Here is a 27,771-nt window from a genome sequence, read left to right on the forward strand (position 1 = left end):
ACGCCCATCACTGAGGCATCACCAAATGAGGTAAACTTCTCTTCGATAAGTGTAGAAAGAAACATATACAAACGATGGTTAAACAAATAAACGCATATACTGAGCAAAAATTTAATGATTTGTTAACAATGATCAGCTCTTAGCATCTTTAATGGGAGCCGCTTTTTGGGAAACTTAGCTAAATGCTTGTGCATTATGGTTGTCCCAAATTGACCTGTCTAGTCCACATGGCTAATTAAAGACAATAATATCCACCTAGACTGGATTTTGTGTAGAAGAATTCCTTAAATCAACACTTTATTAAGTTGAAAGTGTCTTCCCTAAACATGTGTGGATTGGACAAGCTAATCTGAGATGACACTCGCGCGCATGCATAAGCCTGGTTTCACAGTGCGTGGAGCATTTTCATTGGAGTAATTATTTTCATCAAACACCATGAGCTACCTATGTGAACATTAGACTGGTGTGTTAGGCCTGAGTATTTTAAATGCCGTTATGTTGATTACATGTATATATATTGCTTATTTAAATCAGGTAATTCAGTTAAAAGATTGTCCCATTGCATAATGGTTATCATTTCATTAAATTTGTGCAACACATGCATGAACATAAGGAAGTCAGAAAACTGGATGCAATCTTAGCATGTTACTTATATCCATTTAGAATCAGGGGATGTTGTAAATGCTACTAGTTACATCTGACTGGAAATCACATTTCCACAGAATATCTGAAAGGGCCTGCATCATAGATTGGTTTGAAAAAAACAAAAACATAACTCAAATGGTTGAAGAGAAGTAGTATTACAACTGTTATGTTATATCATAAATGAAAGTGAATTGAAATTAATTCAAACCTGACTCTTTGGGAGCAAAATCAATCATGCTTAAACTGGGAAATTCAGCCTTTTAGACAAACTGGATTTGAGCCAAGAACGAACTTCCTTTGAACAAAAAATAACATAAAAGCAGAAAGTGCTGTACCTGATTAGGCTGTGCAGACTGCCACGGCTAATCGTGATGACACTTTACTTACATGCATTAAGCCCTGTTATCCCCAGAGCAAGGCTCGGTTTTCGACTCAATGTAAAACCACAATAAGTAGTTTGCTGCTCCCTCAGGTTTGAGTCAGTACCAGAACAAAAACACCTCTCTTAACAAGAAATTTAGCATGAGAATGAATTTCATAAACAAAGAGAAAACTACTCAAAGTTGCACATGATTCTTAGCTGAAGTCCATATTTCTGTATCCATGTTATTGCATTTTGTTTGTTATTCAAATTATTGTAAGTACCACACTAAGACACAGTTGTGCTGCTACTCAGTTAGTGGATGAGTTCCTGGGAGGTCAGAGGGTTGCCATGGCGCCACATACCTTCCACATGGGCAGCCTCCTGCAGGAGATGAGAGAGATAGAAGGCCAGGAGCAGAACTTCATACCGCAGAGAGGTAGTTGTAACCACAAAGAGTTAGTGAAGTGTAAACTCATAGAGGTTTTGTAGTGTTACCACAGAGTTTTGTCATTAGAGATTTGTTTGAACTGTTTTCTGTGACCATTCATGAAATATGCAGCATAAATCAAGTATCAAGTGGTCACATGATTTGCACATTGGGTTATTTTTTATCAAAACACATTTGTCGTAAACGGTCTGCGGTATTTGTACTTGTAAGTCAGATGAGAATGATAAAGTATCTAGTCTGTTGATATTTTTTATTAGATTGCTTTCTTAAACATTTCCCTATTAAGTATGGTCTCAATTTTTGTACCAACATCATGTTATGAGCCTTTATATTTTTGCATGTGACATCAGATAGATTTCCTCATAGTTTGTTCAAACTTTGTCCCTGTTGTAAACATCTGGCTATGCCCCAGATCTTATGTTTTTATGCCCCCGGTAGGGTGGCATATAGCAGTTGAATTGTCTGTCCGTCAGTCTGTCCGTCCGTCCGAAAACTTTAACATTGGCCATAACTTTTGCTGTATTGAAGATAGCAACTTGATATTTGGCATGCATGTGTATCTCCTGAAGCTGTACATTTTGAGTGGTGAAAGGTCAAGGTCATCCTTTCAATGTCAAAGGTCAAAAAAATCCAAGGGAAGTAATAAGCTTTAAAGGGAGATGATTTCTATACCCTGCCAAATGATAAATAGATTTTTTATTCAAAGCGGGCAAGTAGTAGGGGTCATTGTGTTTCTGACGAACACAATCTCTTGTTAACATAGACTTTATCAGTAAAAAGAACGACATGGTCATAGGTGTAATATTTGGTGAATGTAATATGTCACATCAGAGAGGGGTCCTCAAGTTTGTTTAAAATGATGTCTTTGCTGTCAAAATGCCCCAAACCCATGTGGTGGTTTGAAATTTTCATGTAGATTTATATACCAAGGAATGTTCTAATAACACTCCTGTAGTAAAAAGTTGCCCCAAGCCATGGGTTTCGAGTATTATATCGCTAAGCTACAGTTTCTCAGGTAAGCATTTAAGGATACCTCATTGTCCTTCAGTTAAATACCAAAATTGTGAACTGTTTTAGTTGAAAATTAAGCTTGTGCTTTAAGTAATGTCTTATATTAGCCTGTGCAATGGGGACATACTAATCAGGGATTGACACATGCTGTCTAATACTTAAATTGACTAAATATTTACATGCTTTTAACTTCTTTTTTTATAAAAGCCGAAAATACGCCTGTGCCTACTGTACAGGCCAAACACTTTACGCACATGCATTAAGCCGTGGCTTTCCCAGTGATTGGCTCAATTAAATATTTTATCCTCATAGGTCCAGCGATTGCGGAAACTAGCTGTCATAGACCCTGGTGGTTGGGCAAGGAGTTTCTTGCCACAGAAATGATCATCCCAATCAGGACTGGTCACATGACTTTCTAAGCAATCAGCCAAGCAATCAAATGGCACGAGTTCCCCCAATGAACATGAAGTGGGCTGAGGAGTATCTTGACCAATCAGAGCACAGACCATGGTCAGTATTGATCACTCAGAATTTACACAAAACTTGGTATGTAATAACTAATCATATGAAATGGCTTGGTATGTAGTGACCAATCAGACAAAACAACTTTGTATGTATTGACTTATCAGAACACAGGGCTTGCATGTAGTGACCAATCAGAAACACAGGACTTAGTATGTCTTGACCAATCAGGATACTGCTTGGTATGTTTTCACCAATCATAACGCAGGGCTTGGTATTTATGTACCAATCACAACACAGGGCTTGGTATGTCTGGACCAATCAGAACACAGGGCTTGGTATGTCTTGACCAATCAGAACACAGGGCTTGTTATGTTTTATGAATCAGAACACAAGGCTTGGTATCTCTGGGCCAATCAGAACACAGGGCTTTGCATGTCTGGACCAAGCAGAACACATGGCTGGGTATATCTTGACCAATCACAACACAGGGATGTTATGTCTTGACCAATCAGAAAACAACAATCGATGTCTCTTGACCAATCAGAACACAGGAGTTGGTCTGTCTTGACCAATCCAAACAAGGGCTTGGAATTGCTGGACCAATCAGAACACAGGGCTTGGTATGTTTTGACCAATCAGAACACATGGCTTGGTGTATCTTGACAAATCAGAACACAGGGTTTGGTATGTGATAATTGATATATCAATTTTCAACAATGATTTTTAGCTCGGCTGTTTTCGGAGAAAATCCGAGGTATTGTGATAGCCAGCTCGTCGTCCCCCGTAACCATGTGTCGTAGGTGTTGTGCTAAAACCTTAACATTTTGCTCTAAAATCAAAGTGCTTCCACCTACAACTTTGAAACTTCATATGTAGATGCACCTTGATGAGTTCTACACCCCCACACCCATTTTTGGGTCACTAGGTCAAAGGTCAAGGTCACTGTGACCTGTTATATAAACTTTAACATAGGCTCTAAAATCAAAGTGCTTCCACCTTCAGCTTTGAAACTCATATATAGATGCACCTTGATGAGTTCTACACTTATCACCCAATTTTGGGTCACTAGGTCAAAGGTCAAGGTCACTGTGACCTCTAAAAAAAAAAATTCTGACAAGCTTTCGCAGCCGAGCTTGGCACCTGTTCTGCGGTGCTCTGTTAATACAGTGAAAACTCTCTTTACGACCACCTCGGTATTCCGACCAACTCGCTAAGTCGACCACCATTTTTCAGTCCCGATTTGTTCCTTCTATATTTCAATGGTCGTTACACTCACTAATCCGACCAACCCGCTAATCCGCTATTACGACCACTTTTAATCAGTACCAATTATCGATATTGTTCTTAATTGACACCCGCCAAACGACTAGTAATTTTCACACCTTACTTGATCTGATGTTTGTGGTACTATCGGGCTTGTGTACGAAGCCATTCTGACCCAATTAACCACAATTAACGACAACGGTTTTTGGCATCAATTTGCGACACAGGTGTTAGATTTTCGGCACTTGTTATAATTTTTAACCATTGATTGACAATTAGCTATTATTATTATTGAGTCTTTGATGGGTAAATTGGTAGTTGTTTGGTACAACACTTTAAAGATTTATTACAGCGAATAATTTAACAGTTAGGATATTTGAGTAACACGGTTTTGTTCGTGATGGATATGAAAACCGACTTTTATACCATATCGTTATTCAAAATGGATAAGCGAAAACGGAAAGAGTTTGTGTTTAAAAGAAAAGATTGATTTTATCGACGCAAGTGATGGGAAATCTCAACGACGATTTATTCGGCATTGGAAAGACTCGGGTTCAAGCTATTCTAAAAAGAAAACCTCGACTTTTATTCGACCAAATGCTAAGCAGACGACAATTGACTCATTCATTAAGTAAACATCAAGGATCTTGATGAAAAGTACATATACATGTATTTACACTTCTTTAATGAACAACTTGAAATACTATATTTGTACAATGTATAATACAATGTATAAACGGATGACTGTTATATTGTATGCAAACAGATAAAGTTCAGTGAATATTTACGTTGTTGTAATTATATGTCCATCAAATTCATGAAAACTCAGAATTAAGACCACCTCGCTATTAAGACCACTTTTGAAAAGTCCCACAAGTGGTCTTAATAGCGAGTTTTCACTGTATAAACATTTTATCTGATTTTCAAAAAAGATACTTTGCAAAGCTATTTTTAAACTTCTGAAAGGTCAGTATTTGAACGTTATCAAACTTCCTTTATCTTTTAACTTCTTTGTTATTATAGCTGTTAAAAGATGTCATATTTTCGAACAAGTCTGTAAAATCTTGAGGTTTTATAAAAAAAACTGAATCCTCTAGATTCTTCCAAATATTTGAGCCTAGTTTTGACATAAAAATATATGAGCCTCGACTGCCTCGTTTTTGGAAACAAGGAGTAAAGTGTCGTCAAATATTAGCCTGTGCAGCTAAAACAGGTCTATCAGGGACGACACTCTCTGCCTTAATTGGATCTTCCCTAAGAAGAAACTTCCTTTAAAATAAAATTACCATTAAAGCTGAAAGTGTGGTCCCTGATTAACAGATTGAACAGGCTACACAACACTTTATGTGCAAGCCTTAAGCCTCGTTTTCCCATTTAGAGGCTTATATAATGAAGCTATATTTAAACTGTTGACAGGACAGAGGAATCTGAGAGAGAGATTTTCGATGACAGCAAATGGATTGATGATTTCACCGCAGAGTCCGGTGACCTCCAGAAAACCGCCCGTGACCTTTTGGACAGCGTAACGGATGACAAACTCAACAGCTCTGAGGTAATTTTAAGGGCGTTCTGAGAAAACTGGGCTAAATGCAAGCGCGTAAAGTGTAATCCCAAATTAGCCTTAGTCTACCTACAATGAATTTTCATTAAGAAGAGACCTTTAAACAACAAACAAATCTATAAAAGCAGAAAGTGTTGTTCCTGTGCAAACTGTACATGCTAATCTGGAAGAACACTTGGCACACGTGCATGCTCTTATTGCAAGGTTTTCCTTAAAGCCACACACCTTGAAATGAAATACATGGCATAGTATAATAAAGTATAAATAAGAAACCTATTTTATCTTTTCCAATTAGAATATATCTGGTGGTTACAAGGTCGAAATTTGTCTATTTTGCACTTAAAAACTTAAAAATAATTGCGTTTGTCGAAATGGACGTATACGTCTAGAAATCCTACTTTTGGTTTTAAAATCGGTACCGTTTGAAAAATACTAAATTATTTGCTAACAAGGCTATAGATTTAATTGTATCTATCTCAATTAGAATATATCTGGTTGTCACAAGGTAGAAATCCATCTTAAAAAAACTTAAAAATAATCACGTTTGTCGAAATGTACGTAATCATATAGAAATCCTACTTTCGGTTTTAAAATTAAAAATAATAATAAATTACTTGTTAACTAGGCTATTTAATGACAATTTTGCAAACTTTCAAATTGCATCTATATGAATTGATTAACATGTACTTAATTTCAAGGTGTGTGGCTTTAAACCATTTTCTTATGTATTTGCCATTTATTTGTATGTACCATTTAATAATAACTAAAATTCCAAGAAGGCCATAGAAACAATGCGTTGTTAGTGACGTGGCAGATTATGTTGGCAAGTCCAAAGTGTGCAGCAGTGCTTAATGTTTTTGAAACAGCGTTTTTGTAATTCAAATTAGGATAAACAATTTTGTTGGATGACTGGTACCCACACTACTAGAATATCAAATCAAGGTGTATGAAAATTATTCTAAATGCTCCAGGTATTTTACATTCGGCATTAAGCAATACCTGTAAAAAGGAAATTTGCAGTGTTCCTTTTCTGTATTTTCATTACTTTTGTTTATCAGCTGGTCACAATTTGTGACACATTTTTTTTACTGCTGTTGCTTTCCATGTTTTGAAATTGTTTATTTGTTTTATCCATTTTTAAACATTTGAAAGTCAATTGTAATATAATACAATTACAGGTTTTGCTTGTCAGATATGATTACAGCATTTGATAGGGTTTAAATGGCAAGAACATACTTCTTACATGATGAGAATGAACCACTGGTATTTTTTGCAAAACAAAAGATATAATTATACAGTTTAACACCACTAAATCAGATCCTCTTTTAACGGGAATCCTCTCTTAACCCTTTACCACTTTGATACATATTTTAACGCATTTGTAGTCCCTTAGAAAGTTACATTTAATTAAATACCTTTCTTTGAAAATTCAAGTTTTAAAGGCTTAATTTCCAACCCTTAGTTACTGATTAGCAGCAAACAGCATAAAACCTGAAAAGACTGCGAGTTAACTTACTTGCAGGCTGTTCTGGTTTTATGCTGGTTGCATAAGCCATTTTCACTTTGCTTCTTATGGCGGAAAGGGTAAACTGGATTAATCTTCTGGTATGGTTTTATTTTCCTGTAGATACATAATATGTAAAGAATCAACCCCAATACCTGAATCCTCTGCATTCCAAACACCAGTCTATTTGTATACCATAATTGCTTAGTACTGTGCATATATTCACCCTGCAAATAAAACCAGAACAAACTGCAAGTAACTTGCAGTCTGTTGAAGGTTTTATTCCATTTGCTGCTCATCAGAACCATAGGGTTGTGAATGAGCCTTGAAAACTTGACTTGCGTAACAAAGTACGTTAGAAAGGTCTTATATTTAACCCTTTCAGTGCCGGAACCGAATTTTAAAGGCCTTTGCAAACAGTTTGGATCCAGATGAGACGCCACAGAACGTGGCGTCTCATCTGGATCCAAACTGTTTGCTATTCTGATAGTATTCTTTGAAAAAAATCTAAGAAAATGCTAATTTTAGAAATTCAGCAGACGACATTTTAGCAGAAGACAAATTTCCCAGCATGCAAAGGGTTAATTTGATTGTCTAAGGGGCTATAAATGTATCTGAGTTATAAAGAGTTATGTCAAATTTTAAATTAAGTTAATAATAATAGCCCCATTTCTTTTTTGTTCGCAGTTCATGAGATTTGTACGTAAAATTGGAGACGGGGATATAACAATCAAAGATAACGAAGTGATTGAAAAATCACTTGAAGCTAAGTCAGAGGCCTGGGCAAATGAATTTGCAAGCTCTAGTCAAGAAACCCCCTCTCAGTCTCAGGTATTCACATTGATTGTTAGAGTTTGTGCTTTTGTGTGCTGTGTGTGCTACATGTAGTTGCTTGGGAATGCTTTCTTCATCTAATGGCTATAATGCTCAAATCACACTCTTACGTCCTATGGGTATAATCCACCTTAAAAATGTGTTGGCATGTATAACCCTTTACCACTTAGATACGTTTCTTTACGCATTTGTTGTCCCTTAAAAACTTAAATTTAATTTAAGTCTTTCTTACTAGATTCAAGATTTAAAGGCTTCATTTCAAACCCTTAGATCTTAATGAGCAGCAAACAGCATAAAGCCTAAACAACAGACTGTGAGTTACTCTCAGGCTGATAGGGTTTTATGCTAATTTTGTGCTAATTGCACATATCCTTTTTCACTTTGCCTCTAAGTGGGAAAGGTTTAACTGTTAACAAAAACCAATTCAACAAAAAAGCAAGCTGAATAATACTTTGAGACTATCCAGATAAATTGCTTACCTTATTTTTAGCTCGGCTGTTTTTTTAGAAAACCTGAGGTATTGTCATAGCCAGCTTGTCGTCCGCCATCAACCGACGTCGTGCTAAAACATTTTGCTCTAAAATCAAAGTGCTTCCACCTACAACTTTGAAACTTTATATGTAGATGCACCTTGATGAGTTCAAGGTCACTGTGACCTAAAAAAAAAATAATCTGGCAAGCTTTCGTTTATTCAAAAATGCACCCGCAGCCTAGCGTTGGCTCTTGTCTAAATATTATCAGAATAAAATGTATCAGCATTAGGAAGTAACTTAAATGTTCTCCTGTTGATATGACGTCATAGTTGTTGCTGTCTTTGTTAATCATTAGATTATTAATTATTTTGAAGCGAACATTTAACCATGCATTATTTTATAACATATCAAATGAAATAACTGTACTGTAACAGAAGAATGCAAACATCCATTTTGACCCTCTGCTATCATTCAATCTTACTGATTTGTTACTTTGATACTTTTTCTTTGTGTGTTCCAAATTTCTAACTATGCCTGGAACACTTCTCTTGTTTTGTATTCCTTGCCTTATGCTTTCCTTATTCCTATATTTCTTGTTTGATCCTAGATGTAACTAGAAAAACCAGCTTTAGCTTTACTTTTCTTAACATGCATAGGTAAAGTAGAAATTAGACTGGTCACCGTCTTTTCAAATTGTCGGAAAAAGACCGGTGTGAAAAAATGTGGGACTCTGAAAATTAGGCAAATGTTTGGGGGAAACTCTGAGAATTTTATTGAAACAAATCTAAAAACACTTAAAACACAGTAGTATGTGAAGTCTGAATAAAACATCTATTTGGGAATAAATTGTGTTTTTTTCAACAATGCATAATATGAAGTTTTACATGTTGTATTTATTTAGTTTGACATATTATACTTAAAATAGATACTTCCATATATAATAGCATCATTTAAATTGATTTTACTACAAAACTGGATTTTTTATTGATTTTTTTTTTAAATCCTCATAAAATAAAAACTAGTGTCCATGCGGCGCATGAACACAGTTTAAAAATACAGTAAAAAGGATACAAATACAATCACTGTTAATCAAAAGTAATGGAAAATAGCTTATTAAGCTTGAAGTATAGATAAAATATTACAAAAATAAATTCATATCATGAAATGAATAGTTTTGTTTGAGAAAATCACCAAAATGATGTCCATTCCATGTTTGATGTCTTATTCCACATTCACATAATACATATTTGGTCAGTATTAGAAGTTTACAAGTATAGGAATAGAAAAGTGTGGTTCAATAAGTAAGTTAGCTATCATTATTAAGTGCTTTTATTTGAGCAAGGGAGTTGAAATGTGTGGTTAATTATCAGTTAAAGGACACTGCATGATTGAAAAACGTCATTTCAGAGTGAATGACAGTGTGTGGTTAATTATCAATTAAAGGACACTGCATGATTGAAAAACGTCATTTCAGAGTGAATGACAGTATTCACTGTGAGAGCCACACTCTAGGAAAATGGGGCTAAGTAAATGTGCATTAATTGTCATCCCAGATTAGACTGTGCAGTCTGCACAGGCTAATCTGGGATGACACGTTCCGCCTTAACTGGATGTTTATTAAGAAAAGAGACAATCTTCCACAAAATCGGAAATGTTGTCCCTGATAAGCCTTTGTGGACTGCACAGGCTACTGTGGGAGGACTCTACACACATGCATCAAGCCCTGTTCTCCCAGAGCTTGGCTGAAACATTCCATGCTAGCTTGATTCCTAATGTCCCTAGTTTCTGTCCTCAGGGCCGTTCCCTGGTGGACAAGTGGGAGGAGGAATTTATGTCCGAGAAGGCTGTCAATGATGCGGAATTCTGGGAGAAGCTCGAGCAACATTGGCAGGATGTTGCACAGTAAGTGGAAGGCTATTTTTTATTTTTTTCAATATGTCTGAGTTTTGGCTTTTAGCTCACCTGATTGCTCAGGTGAGCTTTTGTGACCGGTGTTTGTCCGTCGTCTTTCCGTCCATCAGTCATCCACATTTGTTTGTAAACACTCTAGAGGCCACATTTATTGTCCGATCTTCATGAAAGTTGGTCAGAAGCTTTGTCCCAATAAAATCTCGGTCGAGTTTGAAACTGGGTCGTGCCGGGTCAAAAACTAGGTTACTAGGTCAAAAAAAAGAAAAAACTTATAAACACTGTAGAAGTCACATTTCATGCCCAATCTTCATGTAACTTTGTCAAAAGTGTTTGTCTTAATGATATGTTGGTTGAGTTCAAAAGTGGTTCCGGTCCGTTGAAAAACATGGCCGCCAGTGGGCTGGGCAGTTTTCCTAATTAGGCTATAGAGAAACCTTGTAAACACTCTAGAAGTCACAATTTTTGCCCAATCATCATGAAAGTTGGTCAAAACATTGGTTTTATTGATATCTCGGACAATTTCGAAAATGGTCCAGATTGGTGAAAAAACATGGCCGCCAGTGGGCGGGGCATTTTTCTCTATATGTATATAGTGAAAACATGTGAACACTCTAGAAGTCGCATTTTTGGCCCAATTTTCATGCACTTTGGTCAGAACATTTGTTTCCTTGATATGAGAGTTGAGTTCGAAATTGGTTCCGGTCAGTTGAATAACATGGCTGCCAGGAGGCAGTTTTCTTATATTTATATAGTAAAAAAAGCTTGTGAACACTCTAGAAGTCACATTTTTTGCCCAATCATCATGAAACTTGGTGAAAAGATTGGTTTTATATGTATCTCAAATGAGTTCGCAAATGGTCCTGATCGGTCAAAAATATGGCTGCCAGGGGGGTGGGCAGTTTTCCTCATGTGACTAGAGAGAAACCTTGTGATTGAACACTATAAAAGTCACGTTTTTTGCCTAATCATCGTGAAACATAGTAAATACATTGGTTTTATTGATTTCTCAAACAAGTTGGAAAATGGCTCAGATCGGTGAAACAAACTTTTTAGCTCACCTGATTGCTCAGGTGAGGTTTCAGGATTGGTCTTTGTCCGCCGTCTGCCCGTCCACATTTGGTTTGTAAACACTCTAGCATTCACATTTCTCAAGCATTCTTTATCAAAGTTGCTGAAAGATCTCAGTCAAGTTTGATAATGAGCAAAATCACATAATTAATGCCATAATTATTGCCCTTGGATTGTCCAAATTTTCATTATATTATACAAAATCCTTGTAAACACTCTAGAGGTCACAATTTTGTTTCAGATTTTATTAATCTTGGTCATAATATTTATTTTTGTAAGCAAAGTTTGATGTTTGGTAAGGGGGTCAACTCAAAATATAGGTCACCAGGTCAAATCTTACAAAAACAAAAACACTCCATACACCAGAGTTTTGGTTTAATAATGATGAAACTTGACCAGGATGTTTGTCTGGACAATATCTAGGTCAAGTTTGACGTTTGGTAAAGATTGAATGAACCGACTCCTCTCAGGTGAGCGAACTAGGGCCATCTTGGCCCTCTTGTTTGAGTTGATTTTGGAGTAAATGAGGGCCACTATGATTGGTTTAAGAGTAGGTGGATTCTTTTTGATTGGTTTGATGGTAAGCTGGGTCTACTGGTATTGTTATATTTCTGTATTAAGTATAACATTAAATGGGGAATTCTATATTAAGTATATTTAGTATAGCAGTAGGAGGGAGTTTTTATTTAGTTTAAAACTAAGTGGAGACTTCTTTGTTAAGTAACTGTATAAAGTGACTAATGTGTATGGTTTGACAATGAGTTGGGACTACTATATTTGATGTATTGAATGTGTAGACAATAAAAGCATTATCTAATCAGAGTGATTCCCCAATTGAAGCATCAAAACTTGATTTCCAGGACCAGTGAGGATCATGCCTGGTTGACAGAGTTTGATGACACAGCACAATACAAGGTAATAATGAGTTTGATGACACAGAACAATGCAAGGTAATAATGAGTTTGATGACACAGCGCAATACCAGGTTATAATGAGTTTGATGACACAGCACAATATAAGGTAAAAATGAGTTTGATGACACAGCACAATACAAGGTAATAATGAGTTTGATGACACAGCACAATACAAGTTAATAATGAGTTTGATGACACAGCACAATACAAGGTAATAATGAGTTTGATGACAAAGCGCAATACAAGGTAATAATGAGTTTGATGACACAGCACAATATAAGGTAAAAATGAGTTTGATGACACAGCACAATACAAGATAATAATGAGTTTGATGACACAGCGCAATACAAGGTAATAATGAGTTTGATGGCACAGCGCAATACAAGGTAATAATGAGTTTGATGACACAGCACAATACATGGTAATACATGTAATGAGTTTGATGACACAGCACAAAACAAGGTAATAATGAGTTTGATGACACAGCACAATACAAGGGAATAATGAGTTTGATGACACAGCGCAATACAAGGTAATAATGAGTTTGATGACACACAGTGATATTTTTTCATTTTTAAACAATGAGTTTTTAAAGTGCACATGTGCTGAAACAATGAGCTTTTTCCAAAAATAATGAGATTTTTTGGTTTTCAAATTATTCAAAGCAATGATGTTTTTTCCTTGCATGCTACAAAGTTGGATTTAAGCTAGGGTGCTTGAATAGCAGTAACGTGGTCTGATAAAGCAGCAATAATGAGTTTGATGACACAGCGCAATACAAGGCAATAATGAGTTTGATGACACAGCACAATACAAGGTAATAATGAGTTTGATGACACAGCGCAATACAAGGTAATAATGAGTTTGATGACACAGTGCAATACAAGGTAATAATGAGTTTGATGACACAGCACAATACAAGGTAATAATGAGTTTGATGACACAGCACAATACAAGGTAATATTTAGCTGCATAGAATCTAATACCAAACAATGTTTCAGACATCAATCTTAATATGAGTTATTAATAAGGGAAGAATAAATCAGAAACTTTTGCCATGTGTTATTAGGAAACCAATCTATCAAGTAGTGTGTATCCCCACATCTAGACATTCTTAGGCATGCATTTAAATTTCTAGAGTGAAAACCCTAACAACAGATCATTTGAGACTCGTTCTGAGAAAACTGGGCTAAATGCATGTGCGTAAAGTTTCGTCCCAGATAAGCCTGTGCACTTCGCACAGGCTAATCAGGGATGATACTTTCCGCTCCTATGGTATTTTTTGTTTAAATGAAGTCCCTTCTTTCCGAAAATCTTGTTAAGGCAGAAAGTGTCGTCCCTGACACTTAACGCACATGCATTAAGCCCAGTTTTCTCAGAACACAACTTTTTTAATCACATTTTCATCTTTGTTCAAATTATCAATGTGCTTGTGTCAAATATATTGTCAGCCAAACTCAAGTACATATTAATGTTTGTATGTTTTGCACTACGTACTATTTTACGCAGTTGAATACATATGTGTTTTACGTTAGCTTGTTTGTTACATTCTCAACCTATATGAACATGAGGAAAAAAGAACAAGGATATTGATGTTCAAGTTAAAGGACATAATGTTGGATATTTCTGATGTGACCTGTTACTCCTTAATGCAGCTACATGAGACAAGTGAAAAAAGCATAACATCAATAATAGATAATTATTTTGAGAGGAAGGCAGGGCATGGAATGAATTAATTTAAATAAATCAAAATAGGACAAACCGGTACATATCATTTGGACAAAAAGTGCTAAAAATATGCATCCATTTAGTTTGTTCTAAAAGCTGTTGCCAATAAATTGTAACTTATATCAATTGGTATAAATACAACATCACACAGGCTGTGACCAGGAAGGTTAACATTATAATACATTTGTGTGGATCAGTCTGTAAAAGGTTATTAATCAAACTTGTGACTATGTTTAAGCCTCACTTAGGAAACAAGGGTGCTTAATGCAGTTGCATAAAATGGGGCTGAATGGATTTGCCTAAAGTGTTGTCCCAGATTAGCCTGTGCAGTTTGCAATGGCTAATCAGGGACGAAACTTTCCACCTTAACTGGATATTTGTTAACAAAAGACTTCCTTTAAACGAAAATCCATAAAAACGTTATCTGGAACTACACCTTTAGGCAAATCCTTTAAGCCCCATTTTCCTAAGGCAAGGCTCATGTGCAGTCAATCGGTTAACAGATAAGTTCAGTTTGATAACAAACATTTTCCAGATTGAAAAAAAAAAATTCCCGCTTCAACTTCCCTTAGTGATCTTGCATGTTGAAACTAATTGGTGACAGCTTATTGACCAAACAAAATTACTGTTGCTTCACATCAGGAGTACAAATTTGAAGAGGAAAATCCCCTGTTAGACCACCCAGACCCGTTCCAGGCTGGACTAGAGAAGCTTCATCAAGGAGACATACCCAACGCAGTGTTGCTGTTTGAAGCTGCTGTAAAGAAAGACGAGACACATGCAGAGGTAAGTTTAAGTTCAAACCTATTTTTTATCCCTCGCCAAAGGCCGATAGATATGGAAATGGTGTTATCTGTTGGTCCGTTTGTCACAAACTTTTCAGGTCTGTATCTCAAAAACTATATAAGATATCAGCATAATTTTTTTTTCTGGATGTTGGTCTGTTGGTAGACCAGCTCGTTTCCGATCAATTACTTGTGAATGGATTGACCAATTGGCTATTTTTGTGTGTGACAATATATTCCATGTGAATATCCCATCACGATATCGGAACATTTACGAGCGAAATGCCCAATTGGCGTTGGGCAGCGTCGGAAACACAACTTAGCTCTCTTGAATACGTCATTCTTCTGATGCTGCCCGAAGCCAATCTCGCATTGGCTCTTAAATGTTTGGCTATTGTTGTGGGAAATTCATATGGAATATATTGTGGCACAAAAAAAAAGAGTTTTGTTTTGCATTAAATCTATGTTTCCAGGCCACATAGATATAGCATTGAAAATTTGGCTTTTGCTATAAGGAACACTGATTTTTTTATGTGTTAACTTTATTTTACGAAATATTTGTTGATTTTGAGTATTTATGTGACTTTAAATACAGGACATCAAATATTACCATAAATGTATTTTATCACATGCCATACTTTGTTTCCCATGTAATATAACAATTACAAATATTTTTATCTTACACATATGTAATATAGCATATTTTTATGTCATTTAAAGTTCTGCATGTGGATTTAAGCTTGCCTACTTTAATAATAACAACAGGTTATGTCCCTTTTCTCAACTTAGACATTCAATGACATCATGCTACAAAATATGACATGAGGCGACATGGGTTAATGAATTTTCTTCATATATTTAAGTCATGGTCTAGGAAATTTGGGTTTAATGGGTGTGTGTTCAGTGTTGTCAAAGATAAGCCTGTGAAGTCTAAACAGGCTAATCAGGGACAACATTCTTTTCTTTTATGGTATTTTTTGTTTAAAGAAATTTTTTCGGAGTGAAAATCAAGTTAGGATGGAAAGTGACGGCACTGGTTAACCTGCTTGTCTGGGACAACTATTCATGCACATGCATTAAGCCCGGTTTTCATAGAGTGCAGCTTATTTTGTTATGTCACTTTGATTATTTCTAGGCTTGGCAGTATCTGGGCACCACACAGGCTGAGAATGAACAAGAACCTGCTGCTATTGCTGCACTCAACAGGTGAGATTGCTTTCTTTTTAGCCGCGTTCTGCGAAAACTGGGCTAAATGCAAGTGCCTTGATTGTCATCCCCGATTAGCCTGTTTAGTCTGCACAGGCTAATCTGGGTGATACTTTCCACCTAAACTGGTCTTTTGATTAGAAAAAACTTTCTTTAAATGAGAAATACCTTAAAAGTGGTAAGTGTAGTCCCTGATTTGCCTTTGTGGACTGCTTGAGCTAATCTGGGATGATACTTTACGCACATGCATTAAGCCCAGTTTTCCCAGAATGAGGCTCTTTTACAGTATACAGTGATTTTTTTTTAGCTCACCTGATCACAACCGTACAACAGAAAACCTGCTTAGTTCCTTTGTGTCTCAGGTGAACGCTGTGAGGGCTTGTTCCCTGTTCATTGTATAGCTGTCCTCAAGCTGGTATACACAAGATCTGGTATTGTTTAACCCATTTATGCCTTGTGGACTCTCCCATCCTTCTTAATTGGATCAGTTTATTTCCAAAATAAGGGGTGTCTAGTATATTTATTTCTATATTTAGAATATTTCTTACAGAAATTCCTTTTAGCAAACAGTGTAGGAAAAAGGCCTTGGCAAACAGCGTAGACCCAGATGAGACGCTGCATGATGCGGCATCTCATCAGGGTCTACGCTGTTTGCCAAGGCCTTTTTTCTACACGCTAGGCATAAATGGGTTAATGTAACCTTTTGGAATTAATTTTTTCCTGGTTGTTTTGACTGTTAAAACACTGTAGTCTTCTAAACTTTATTATGGAGACAGACGGTTTCCAACTAAGGTCCATTGTATTGACAGTTTATGGCCTAATAAGCCCTCTCAAGTTTGTGGCCTTCAAAATAACCTGTACTTGATGTCTTGGAAAGATTGAATGCTCTACCAATCAGTGCTACAGATAACATGCTTAAAGGCGTAAAAATGAATTAAATTTCTTAAATAACGATTTAGATTTAAAATCTTTGTGTAAAGTTACGCATTGAAAAAATAAAACACGAATTCGAAATTTTCGAACGTGCGTAAATCTTCCAGTAGCAAATTGTATACGTTAAACATTTCATCCCAGTTCTGACTCGCCTAGGCGCTCAATTAAAACTACAACTTTAAGTCAACGCCACTCAAGCGTTTGCTGTGAGAAAGAGCCACACCTAAGAACAGTCAAAAGGCTAAACGGTCTTGATTCTGTTCTCCTAGTATTGCAGGCGAGTCATTACTGTTTATTGTACCTTTTTAATTACACTTATCGTAATTTTTATACACAAGTAATATACTGTATACCTATTCAAAATGTCATTAAAATTCAATGTTAAATATAGTTTTTGATATGACATTAACGGCGACCAAAAGGCCATTATGACCTAAGCCGAAGTGTCAGTGACCGTTTTACATAAAAAATCAAAATGGCTGACCGAAGTGGTGTATCGAAGCGTGGAAGGCAAATTTCCAAGACTATAAACCAAAATGTTGAATTGTTGATGTGTCACAAACAATGAATAAAAAATTATTTGGTAATATATTGTTAAGAATTAATTTTATAAATAGGGGGTTAAATAAGAATTAATTTTTAAAATAGGGAGTAAATAAGAATTTGACCAAATTTTTATCTGGAGCTCTGCTCCCAATAATCCAGAACTTTTGCAATATAAAAGATAGCAACTTGATATTTGGCATGCATGTGTATCTCATGGAGCAGCACATTTTGAGTGGTGAAAGGTCAAGGTCATTATTCAAGGTCAAAGTAAAAAAATACAATCCAAGGGAAGTAATAAGCTTTAAAAGGGAGATAATTTCTTAACCTGCCAAATGATATATTGAAATTTTATTCAAATAGGGGGCATTGTGTTTCTGACAAACACATCTATTGTTTAGGTTTCAGTTGCATGAACTTAAAAGAAGTTTAAAGCACACACAATTGAAAGTATTGTTATTCTAAACTTTAATTGAGTTTCAGCACAGTTTTTATGTATTATTTTAATTTTTGCACATCATCTTGTCTTTAGGTACATTGAGCTGCAGACTGGCAACCTCACTGGGAAAAGGGGGTAAAATGCATTTGTAAACTGTTGTAACAGATTAACCTCTCCAGTCCGCACAGACTAATCTGGGAAGACACTTTCCACCTGAACTGAATTTTGCCTAATGTTTAGCGCATAAATATGTTTTTCAGGTGCTTAGACCTTCAGCCCGGCAACCTTACTGCCCTGATGTCTCTGGCAGTTAGTTATACCAACGAGTCCCTGGCATCACATGCATGTAATACCCTGAAACTGTGGCTGAAAAACAATGAGAAATACGCTCACCTTGTGCCTGAACCTGTGGAGAAAGCACCCAAAGTGTCCTCATATGTGTCCAGGTAAGAGCAGACTTCCAGAAAGCACCCAAAGTGTCCTCATATGTGTCCAGGTAAGAGCAGACTTCCAGAAAGCACCCAAAGTGTCCTCATATGTGTCCAGGTAAGAGCAGACTTCCAGAAAGCACCCAAAGTGTCCTCATATGTGTCCAGGTAAGAGCAGACTTCCAGAAAGCACCCAAAGTGTCTTCATATGTGTCCAGGTAAGTGCAGACTTCCAGAAAGCACCCAAAGTGTCTTCATATGTGTCCAGGTAAGTGCAGACTTCCAGAAAGCACCCAAAGTGTCCTCATATGTGTCCAGGTAAGAGCAGACTTCCAGAAAGCACCCAAAGTGTCCTCATATGTGTCCAGGTAAGAGCAGACTTCCAGAAAGCACCCAAAGTGTCCTCATATGTGTCCAGGTAAGTGCAGACTTCCAGAAAGCACCCAAAGTGTCTTCATATGTGTCCAGGTAAGTGCAGACTTCCAGAAAGCACCCAAAGTGTCCTCATATGTGTCCAGGTAAGAGCAGACTTCCAGAAAGCACCCAAAGTGTCCTCATATGTGTCCAGGTAAGTGATGACTTCCAGATAAGGTTTTATATGCAAGGGTTATTGACCCTCTGACCATCAGCTAAAAAGTGAGCCTTGCACTGGGAAAAGGGGGCTTAATGCATGTGGGTAAATTGTCCTCCCAGATTATTCATTACATGCAGTCTGCACAGGCTATTCAGGCACAAAAATAAGCAGTCATGCATTTGCACAGTATGGCCACAAGTTATGCTGTCCACTATAAAATTATGCTATGTTTTGTGGTCTTATAATGACTACTCATCAGAGTATGCAGATGCCAAGAAATATCTGGACGAACATTTTTAATAAAAAAAACATCATAAGGCCTTTTTTTGAACGATTTGGCTGTATTTCATTAATTGTCATCTTTAAATATTGCTATTACGCCATATGCAGCAAGTGTAGCTAAAGACAAGCCTGTGCTCAATTTCAGTGAACAGCACAAGGAGATCCAAGACCTGTACATCCGGGCTGCACGGGGGGCGGTGACGGGCGAGATAGACGCAGATGTGCAGTGTGGTCTGGGGGTGCTGTTCAACCTCAGTGGAGAGTACGACAAGGCTGTAGACTGCTTCTCCGCCGCACTCCAAGTCAGACCTAAGGTGGGTTGAAGCAAATGTGGGTTGGAGCATTTTAGGGCCCGTATTTACCAACCCATTCTTCAAGGGGGTGATTTCTCCTCCTTTCAACTTATTTCCTCCCTTTCAATTTGAAAATAATTTTTTTAATAGTTATTAACTTTTCTGGATCTATATACAAATGAAGAGTTTAGTTCAAACCTGTTAGGGAATTTTCCTCGCCTAATGTGGTAGTTAAATTTGACCTTGAACTGAGGGTCCGCGTTTAGGTTTTGAAATCTGCGTTTAGGTTTCGAAAAAGCATTTTTCGGGGGCATATTTTCTTCCGATGGAGACAGCTCTTGTTTATACTTTCTTTTTTACATATGCATATTTTTCTCTGTATTTCCCTTGAATCTTTTGGCCTTTCAAAACTGGTCTGCCATAAAAACAAAATGGAAAAAAAGTAGTTTTTACCTATCATCCAAAAAAAGTGTATTGTCAAACTTTGCTTGTTTATTCATCATAAAATTAAACTTATCACCTTATGTTTACATATTGCATAATGTTAACTACCCCCCGGTAATGAACTTATGTCTGATTATCAACTTATGTTTACTAATCATATTATGTTTTCTTTTCAAATTTGGTTTACTTATAGCCTTATGTTTACCTATTGTTGTATCAGGTTTACTTAATGCCTTATTTTTATGCCCCCGCAGGAGGGCATATAGTGATCGCACTGTCCGTCAGTCGGTCTGTCTGTCCCTCCGCCTGTCTTTCCTTCACACTTCGCGTTTAGGTTTCGAAAAATCATAATTTCTATGTCGCTTTAGATGTAACATTCATATTTGGTATGTATTTGTGTATATAGACAAGGCCTTTGCATGTGTACACAAATTTTGACACGTATGACTTAGGGTTCGCGTTTAGGTTTCAAAAAATGCTCATAACTTATATCAAAACGTTTATTAGGGGCATATGTCATCCTATGGAGACAGCTCTTGTTTCTTATGGCCTTATGTTTACATGTACTAATCACCTTACTTATTACGCAACATTTCTTGATAAGGTAAATTGTTTTAAGGTTAAACCCACAGCTTCACTTATCACAGTTTGTTGATAATTTGTCATGCATTTAAGGCTCATCTAAACAGCGATTTTGTATTTCCAATTGGATAAAAAATGAAATTGGGAACATTCGCACTGTGAAATCTCCAGATTGGGAATTAAAGGTCTATTAAATTGCTTGGTACTTAATTGCCGAAACTCAATTAAATATTCTTGTACATGACATTTTGCTGAAATGTTAAGTTTCAGTGCTCATTTATTTATTCTATGGCAGAAAATGCACTTTTGGAACGAAATTGATGCAACTTTCCTTCTTTGGGGGAATTTTTAAGAAGTGAATTGGAAATTTAGTTATTTTTCTTCATTGTAAAGTGCCTTTATGAGTTCTTTATAAAGAAGGAGAACAATCACTTGCGTTAAATTTTCTGTTTTATCCAGGATGCCTTGCTGTGGAACAAGCTGGGCGCCACACTGGCAAATGGGAGCCGCAGCGAGGAGGCAGTGGACGCGTACCACAATGCACTGCAGCTTGCGCCTGGGTTCATACGTTCACGATACAACTTAGGCATTGCCTGCATCAATCTTGGGGCACACAGGTATAAGATAAGAACAGAATGGGTTTACGAATGTTTGTGTTGTAATATTGTTGTATGGAACTCTCCTGTCTTTTTATCACAGCTGAAGTGTTAGAATTCAGCTGTGAGAATGCTTTTATACCGGTCATGTTTGAAAAGTTTCTATACTAAAATTTGAACTTTATACTGAAATAAATAGTTGACAATTTAAAAAATAGAAAACCCCACTGTGGGCTCAATGGCATTATAGGGATCAGCCATGCAGCCCATGATATGGATTCAAATGGAAGGCCTTGGTCCATATACAGGGTTCGCACTGACCTTGAAAAGTGCTTGAATTTCAATGTTTTCCTTGAAAAGTGCTTATAAAGGCTGTGGAGTGCTTAAAAAGTGCTTATTTGCATATAAAAACTTAAAAATACTTAAAAAGTGCTTATTTTGGGCTTCAAAAGTGCTTGAAAAACTTGTTCCACGAGTCCGAAGTCGTAGTTTTTTTTCACGATTTATGACGGTTCCGATCTGTTCATACTGGCAGGTACTGGATCGGTACCGGTTTTAGAACGGAAGGGAGGCAACTACTTCTAATCTTCCGCGAATATGGTCTACTTCCTTGTTGTTTTTTTATGCCCCCGGTAGGGTGGCATATAGCAGTTGAACTGTCCGTCAGTATGTCAGTCTGTCCGTCCGTCCGAAAAAAAAACTTTAACGTTGGCCATAACTTTTGCAATATTGAAGATAGCAACTTGATATTTGGCATGCATGTGTATCTCATGAAGCTGCACATTTTGAGTGGTGGAAGTTCAAGGTCAAGGTCATCCTTCAAGGTAAAAAAAAAATACGGCGCAATAGGGGGCATTGTGTTTCTGACGAACACATCTCTTGTTTTGTACACATTATGCCATTACGGTGCTGACAAGTTAAAATATGCCAGGGAATAAGTGCATTTTTCAGAAAGGGTGGCTTTTGAAGTCCCCTTGGGTTGTTGACAACCCCGATTCTAAAGTAAAAGCATCTTGTAAAGTATGCATCAATAATTTTTCTTCAAAATTAATTTGTAGCAGATGCATAATTGTCTTTAACACTTTGTAGCAGCTAAATTATACCACAGGAATATCTGTTATGAACATTTAGAATACATATTCAATACAAATAACAGGTTTTGTTTTGGTATGTGTAATGCCGTAGGTCAATTACTATATCATAATGAAATATCTTACTTTTGATTAAACAGTTGTTACTGTAGCAGGGTAGTGCAGACTGTTGTAAGTCACATAGAATGTAAAGCAAGAAGAGTCCAATTTAGTGAAACGTTGTCAGTATTAGACACAGAATAATATACAGTTTTCATTTGGTCGGACTAAAAAAGTGCTTGAATTTGGATTTTTGCCATTGAAAAGTGCTTTAAAAGTGCTTGAATTTCATTAGAGAAAATCCGTATGAACCCTGATATACTGTTTATGTCTTCCTGGCTGGTCACTGTTATGACATTTGGTCAGAAGTGTGGTTTTCTATTTCTTATATTGTACAAAACATGTTTAATCTAAATATTTTATATTTAAAGTGTTATCCAATTTTGAAAGAATTGATTACATGAAACTTTTTTTTATTTTTTGATTCCATAAAAAATTCTTTACTTTCACACTTTGTCAAGTATAAATCTTCTTCTATTCAGAGAAGCCGTGGAGCATTTCCTCACCGCTCTGAACATGCAGAAGCAATCGCACGGCTTGAAAGACCCGAATGCAGTCATGTCCCAGAACATCTGGAGTACCTTGCGCATGGCCATATCTCTGCTTGGTCGCAGTGACCTGTATGCATTCTGTGATAAACGTGATGTTGACACGCTAATTAACGAATTTGGTCTCAATAACGGTTCTTGATATGGCAGCTTTGGTGATAGGACTTTTTGTGATACAAGCTTTAGTGAGACGAATTATTCCATTGATGGTAATATCTATTGTGACGGATGTCAGCATGTTTGCAATTCATTGAAACCAAGAGCTGAGGACTTACAGACATGTGTAAGCTCAAGTGATAATCAGGTGCCCTGGGATTGTCAAAAGCCGGGTGAAAATATTGTTTGTACGCAGTATTTTCATGGGTGTGGAATACAGTGTCATTCGGAACAGCTTGGAATGCAAACACCCTTGGGAGAACTGCGGAGTGAAAGGCTGACAGATTCAGGGGAAATAAAGAGGGACACAAAAATATGTGAAGATGAAAGTATAGCAAATCAGCATGTTAATCAAAACCAAGACTTCCATTATATGGATTTTTCACTTCCAGGGGTCCTAAAGCTAATATTTCAGTGATGAAATTTTTCAATTTAATGAATTTATGATTCCCTGTAGATTTTGTTTTTGTTAAATAAATAATTGCATGAATTTATATTGTAAGAAGTTGTAAATAACAGAATAAGTGTTTAATCCAAATGTTTATGACTTACTAAAGCGCAAAAGGTGTTTTGCAGAATATGAAAGGGGTCAGGAGCCCTCTTAAACAAAGCTTCTTACAACCTTAGTTTTAAGGTTTTCTTGATTTTCTAAAAATTCCTGTAGTCACTTGCAAGGTAAGACTATTCGAATAATGTATATTTACATTTTAATTTTTAGGACAGGTAAATATTGCTTAGATGATGATTTTGTATTTATTTTTGTATAAAGCATTAACACTGGATTTCTCATTGACAGATTTTACCTTAATATGTTCCTTAAGTACGTCTTAAAGGGATCTTTTCACGGTTTGGAAAATTGACAAAATTGAAAAAAGTTTTTCAGATTCGCAAATTTTCGTTTTAGTTAGGATATTTTTGAGAAAACAGTATTACGGAACATTTACCATGGTCTAATATAGCCAATATATGCATCTTTTGACGATTTAAAAACCTAAAAATTATAAAGCGTTGCAACGCGAAACGATTGAATAATTTGGAGAGTTCTGTTGTTGTCGTTAAATTTTGTGAAACTACGAAGATTGATCATATAATGCATAAAATACTTTAACCAAGTATGCTTGGCAGAATAGCCGAGCGGGCTAATGCGTTTTTACTCCAGGTTACTCCAGGACTCCGGGGGTCACTGGTTCGAGTCCAGCTGAGGCTACTTTTTTTCTTATTTTAAATTTTATTCTTGATTTTTTACTGGAGCTTTTAAGATCCAATGTATACATTTATCAATATAAAGCATTTAATGACTTATTTCAAAACATGCCAAAAACTGTGGAAAGGCCCCTTTAAGCTTTTTTCAAACGTTAACTTCAAACCGAGCCCAACTCCAGTGCTTATGTCATTAACAAATTTAAAAAAAAATAAGGCGGTGATTTATTTTAAAACATATACTAACTTACACTCCATTATAAAACCATTTTTGTTTGTTTTAACTTTTAAGAATATCCTTTAATAATAAGTATAAAATCTCAGACAAGGTGAAGGCGGTTCCAGACTGTATTTGATTGTATCAGATATAATGTACTCTTTTTTCATGCTAGGTATGGTTGCTATATTATCTCGTAATACACTCTTGATCATGCAAAAGTATTGTGGTGGGGTTGAAAATAAGGTAACTAAATCACGAAGAAGATTTACAAGTTATGAAATAGCCACAGTGCTTTTTCTGTTATGTGGTTCAAAAAATTTTGTTGAGTACTTGTTTATGCGTGTGACAGACTTATAATATAATAGTCATATAATAGTGGTGCTTTGTTTTCCAATACCTTATCATTTTTCAAAATTACCTCCCTTGATTTCAATTTGATATGCATGTTCTATTTAAATATTTAATCTTTTTAGATGAAATAGGCAATCAAATCAGAATGATGTTAATTCTGTGTAGTGCAGTATTTATGTCTGCTATTTCCCTAGATATTAAGGGAAGCGGACAACGACAACGAGCGGTCATGGTATTGTAATGAGCATGGGGGGGGGGGGGGGGGAGTTAGAGGGTTTGGGTTAGGGTAAGCCTTAACCCATACCTTAACCCTTACCTGACCCCTAACCTAACGATAACCCAGGGTTATCTCCCCTATACCATGCCTCGCTCGTTGTAATTGTCCTCCTTCCAGATATTAATGACTATATGCAATAAAATATAGATATATGCACTTACATTTCTTGATATAAAACAGCATGAACAAGTAATATAACTATAAATGATTTTAGTATACTTAAAGGAAGCATTTAATACATTTAATACATAAACTTGTCAATACTGCATGTAATTGTTATTAAAACTTATTTTGCATATTGCACAATTGGTGCAAAAAGGTACCCTGTGCCTTTTTATTTCAATGTCACATGGTTTCTTTTTGCGCCAATGGAGCAAATTATGTACATGCTTTTAAATTGAACTCCATGATGTAACATCAACATCTGGCTACAACATCAAAGGGGGTGTTTATTACAAGAAGGCAAGACTTGAAACTTGCCTTAAAATTTCCTCAACATTAGCCTTTCTTGCAGTTTGTAATTTGATGATAGTTACATGATTGTAACTCCTTCACATTTATATATCAGATACACCAATATTCTTGCACACCCATTGCTATATAAACATCGATGGCAAGACGGTTTTATTGCCTTTAGGGACAGAAGTAATGCAACACCTTGTAAATGGGATTGGTGATTGCAGTAATTTTATTTTGGGATTTGAGTATTTAAATCAAGGGCTACGTGATGTATCTGATTGTAATGTGTATTTGGTGTACATATTTTATACAACTGCACTAGGTGTTCCAGGAAATGTTTACTACCGATCTGTTACCATATCTAGCCCCAAGCTGTTTGTTACAAAATTAATCATTGCATTTCGTGCATTGGTAGAAAATATTTTACTTGGTATTGGCCGAAAAGCAGTTTCATATCATTCATATTGATAGTTTTGAATATTCCTGTCAATAAGATATAATGCTATTTATATAGAGTTGTGAATTGTTCATAATGTTTACAAAGAAATGCTTTAAATACATAGACCACATAATAGTAATTATGAAACTAACAAATTTTAATTTAATTAACAATCATGTATGTGTTCAAAAATTTGAATTGACACTGCCATGTGTGTTAATCACTCAAACAAAATAAATGCATTTTTTAAGGGTAGATTATACAATAAATGTTTGTGTTTTTGATATGGTCGGCATTCTTAATACAGAAAAGTATGACAGATTTAACTATAATGAATATAATATTGATAGGGCATTTTTTTCTATTTTAGTATTTTCTGTAGATCCAAAGTCATTTACTGATGTGATTTATGTCCACCCACCATTGCTTATGTGATAGTGTTGGGAATGCTTAGAAGATTTTATTGAAAAGCTTCCTTGTATGTGAACATGTTTGTTTAATTGATTTTTTTTTTTTTTAAGTTTTGTCCTTTTTTCGATTTTTGATAGGTTTTCACTGTCAATATTTCATGGTTGTGCCAAATTCATAATTATTTCGCAGACAAACATGTGTTTATTTTTATCTTAAATTGTTAAAATAATGTTGCACAATCAAGTGTTAACAATTAGACACAAGTACACATTTTTGTGATGAGAAACAAATGCTTTAGTTTGAATAATTCGAGTCAAATCTTTACTGATACAAAAAGTGTATATTTAAGTGTAAACTATTGTGTCATTACAACTTGATGTTTCCAAGAGCAAAATAAGTATTAGTTACAGAATATTTTATATGATGTCGGACATTTTTTCAAAGTTAACAACTGGAGTATTCTTACAAAAATATGTGTCTTGTTCTGAGAAAATTCGGCTTAATGCATGTGCGTTAAGTGTCGTCCCAGATTAGCCTGTGCAGTCCGCACAGGCTAATCAGGGACGACACTTTCCGCTTTTATGTTTTTTTTAGTTTCAAGGAAGTCCTTCCTTGCCGAAAATCAAGTTTAGGCGGAAAGTGTCGTCCCTGATTAGCTTGTGCGGACTGCACAGGCTAATCTGGGATGACACTTTACGCACATGCATTAAGCCCAGTTTTCTCAGAACGCGGCTCATATCATGACTTGTACAAGAACATAATTGACTTCCAACGTTCTGCAAAGATGAATCGTATTTTAGTTATGTTAAAAAATAAATATTTATGTTCAAAATCATGTGTTCAATGTGGATAAAAGGAATAAAATTCTACAATTTTAAACTGTTAAGGTCAATGTGTACCAAAATTAGATACATTTCAAGTAATATGTGTTTTTCATCAAATGAATACCCATAACAAAAATGATGTTTTAGTTGTACATATTTAAGATATTTAAACCTTAAATACTATTCATTACAAGGGGCGCAATGTTTGTAACTTTTTCATATAACAATACATCATTGTTTGGTTGATACCGTTCAGTACCGCTACTTGCTGCATTTATAGTGGTGGCTTAAATGCAAATAATTAAAGGGATCTTTTCACGCTTTGGTAAATTGACAAAATTGAACAAAGTTGTTTCAGATTCGCAAATTTTCGTTTTAGTTATGATATTTGTGAGGAAACAG

General features: G+C 35.9%; 1 protein-coding gene across 1 annotated transcript; it reads left to right on the forward strand.

Annotated features, from left to right (window-relative positions):
- On the forward strand, positions 1–27,087 carry LOC127865291 (peroxisomal targeting signal 1 receptor-like; the record flags this gene model as incomplete). The annotated part of the gene is made up of 14 exons (XM_052405297.1): positions 1–30; positions 1,322–1,445; positions 2,781–2,801; positions 2,834–2,978; positions 5,613–5,748; positions 7,949–8,092; positions 10,364–10,470; positions 12,408–12,462; positions 14,832–14,975; positions 16,110–16,180; positions 18,356–18,541; positions 19,525–19,693; positions 21,158–21,315; positions 22,967–27,087. Coding segments are annotated over 14 exons (1,698 nt in total), but the record flags the coding sequence as incomplete, so codon positions are not given.
- Positions 27,088–27,771: the final 684 nt, after the last annotated feature.

Source organism: Dreissena polymorpha, chromosome 1 (genome assembly GCF_020536995.1).
Source record: "Dreissena polymorpha isolate Duluth1 chromosome 1, UMN_Dpol_1.0, whole genome shotgun sequence".
NCBI classification, from domain to species: Eukaryota; Metazoa; Mollusca; class Bivalvia; order Myida; family Dreissenidae; genus Dreissena; species Dreissena polymorpha.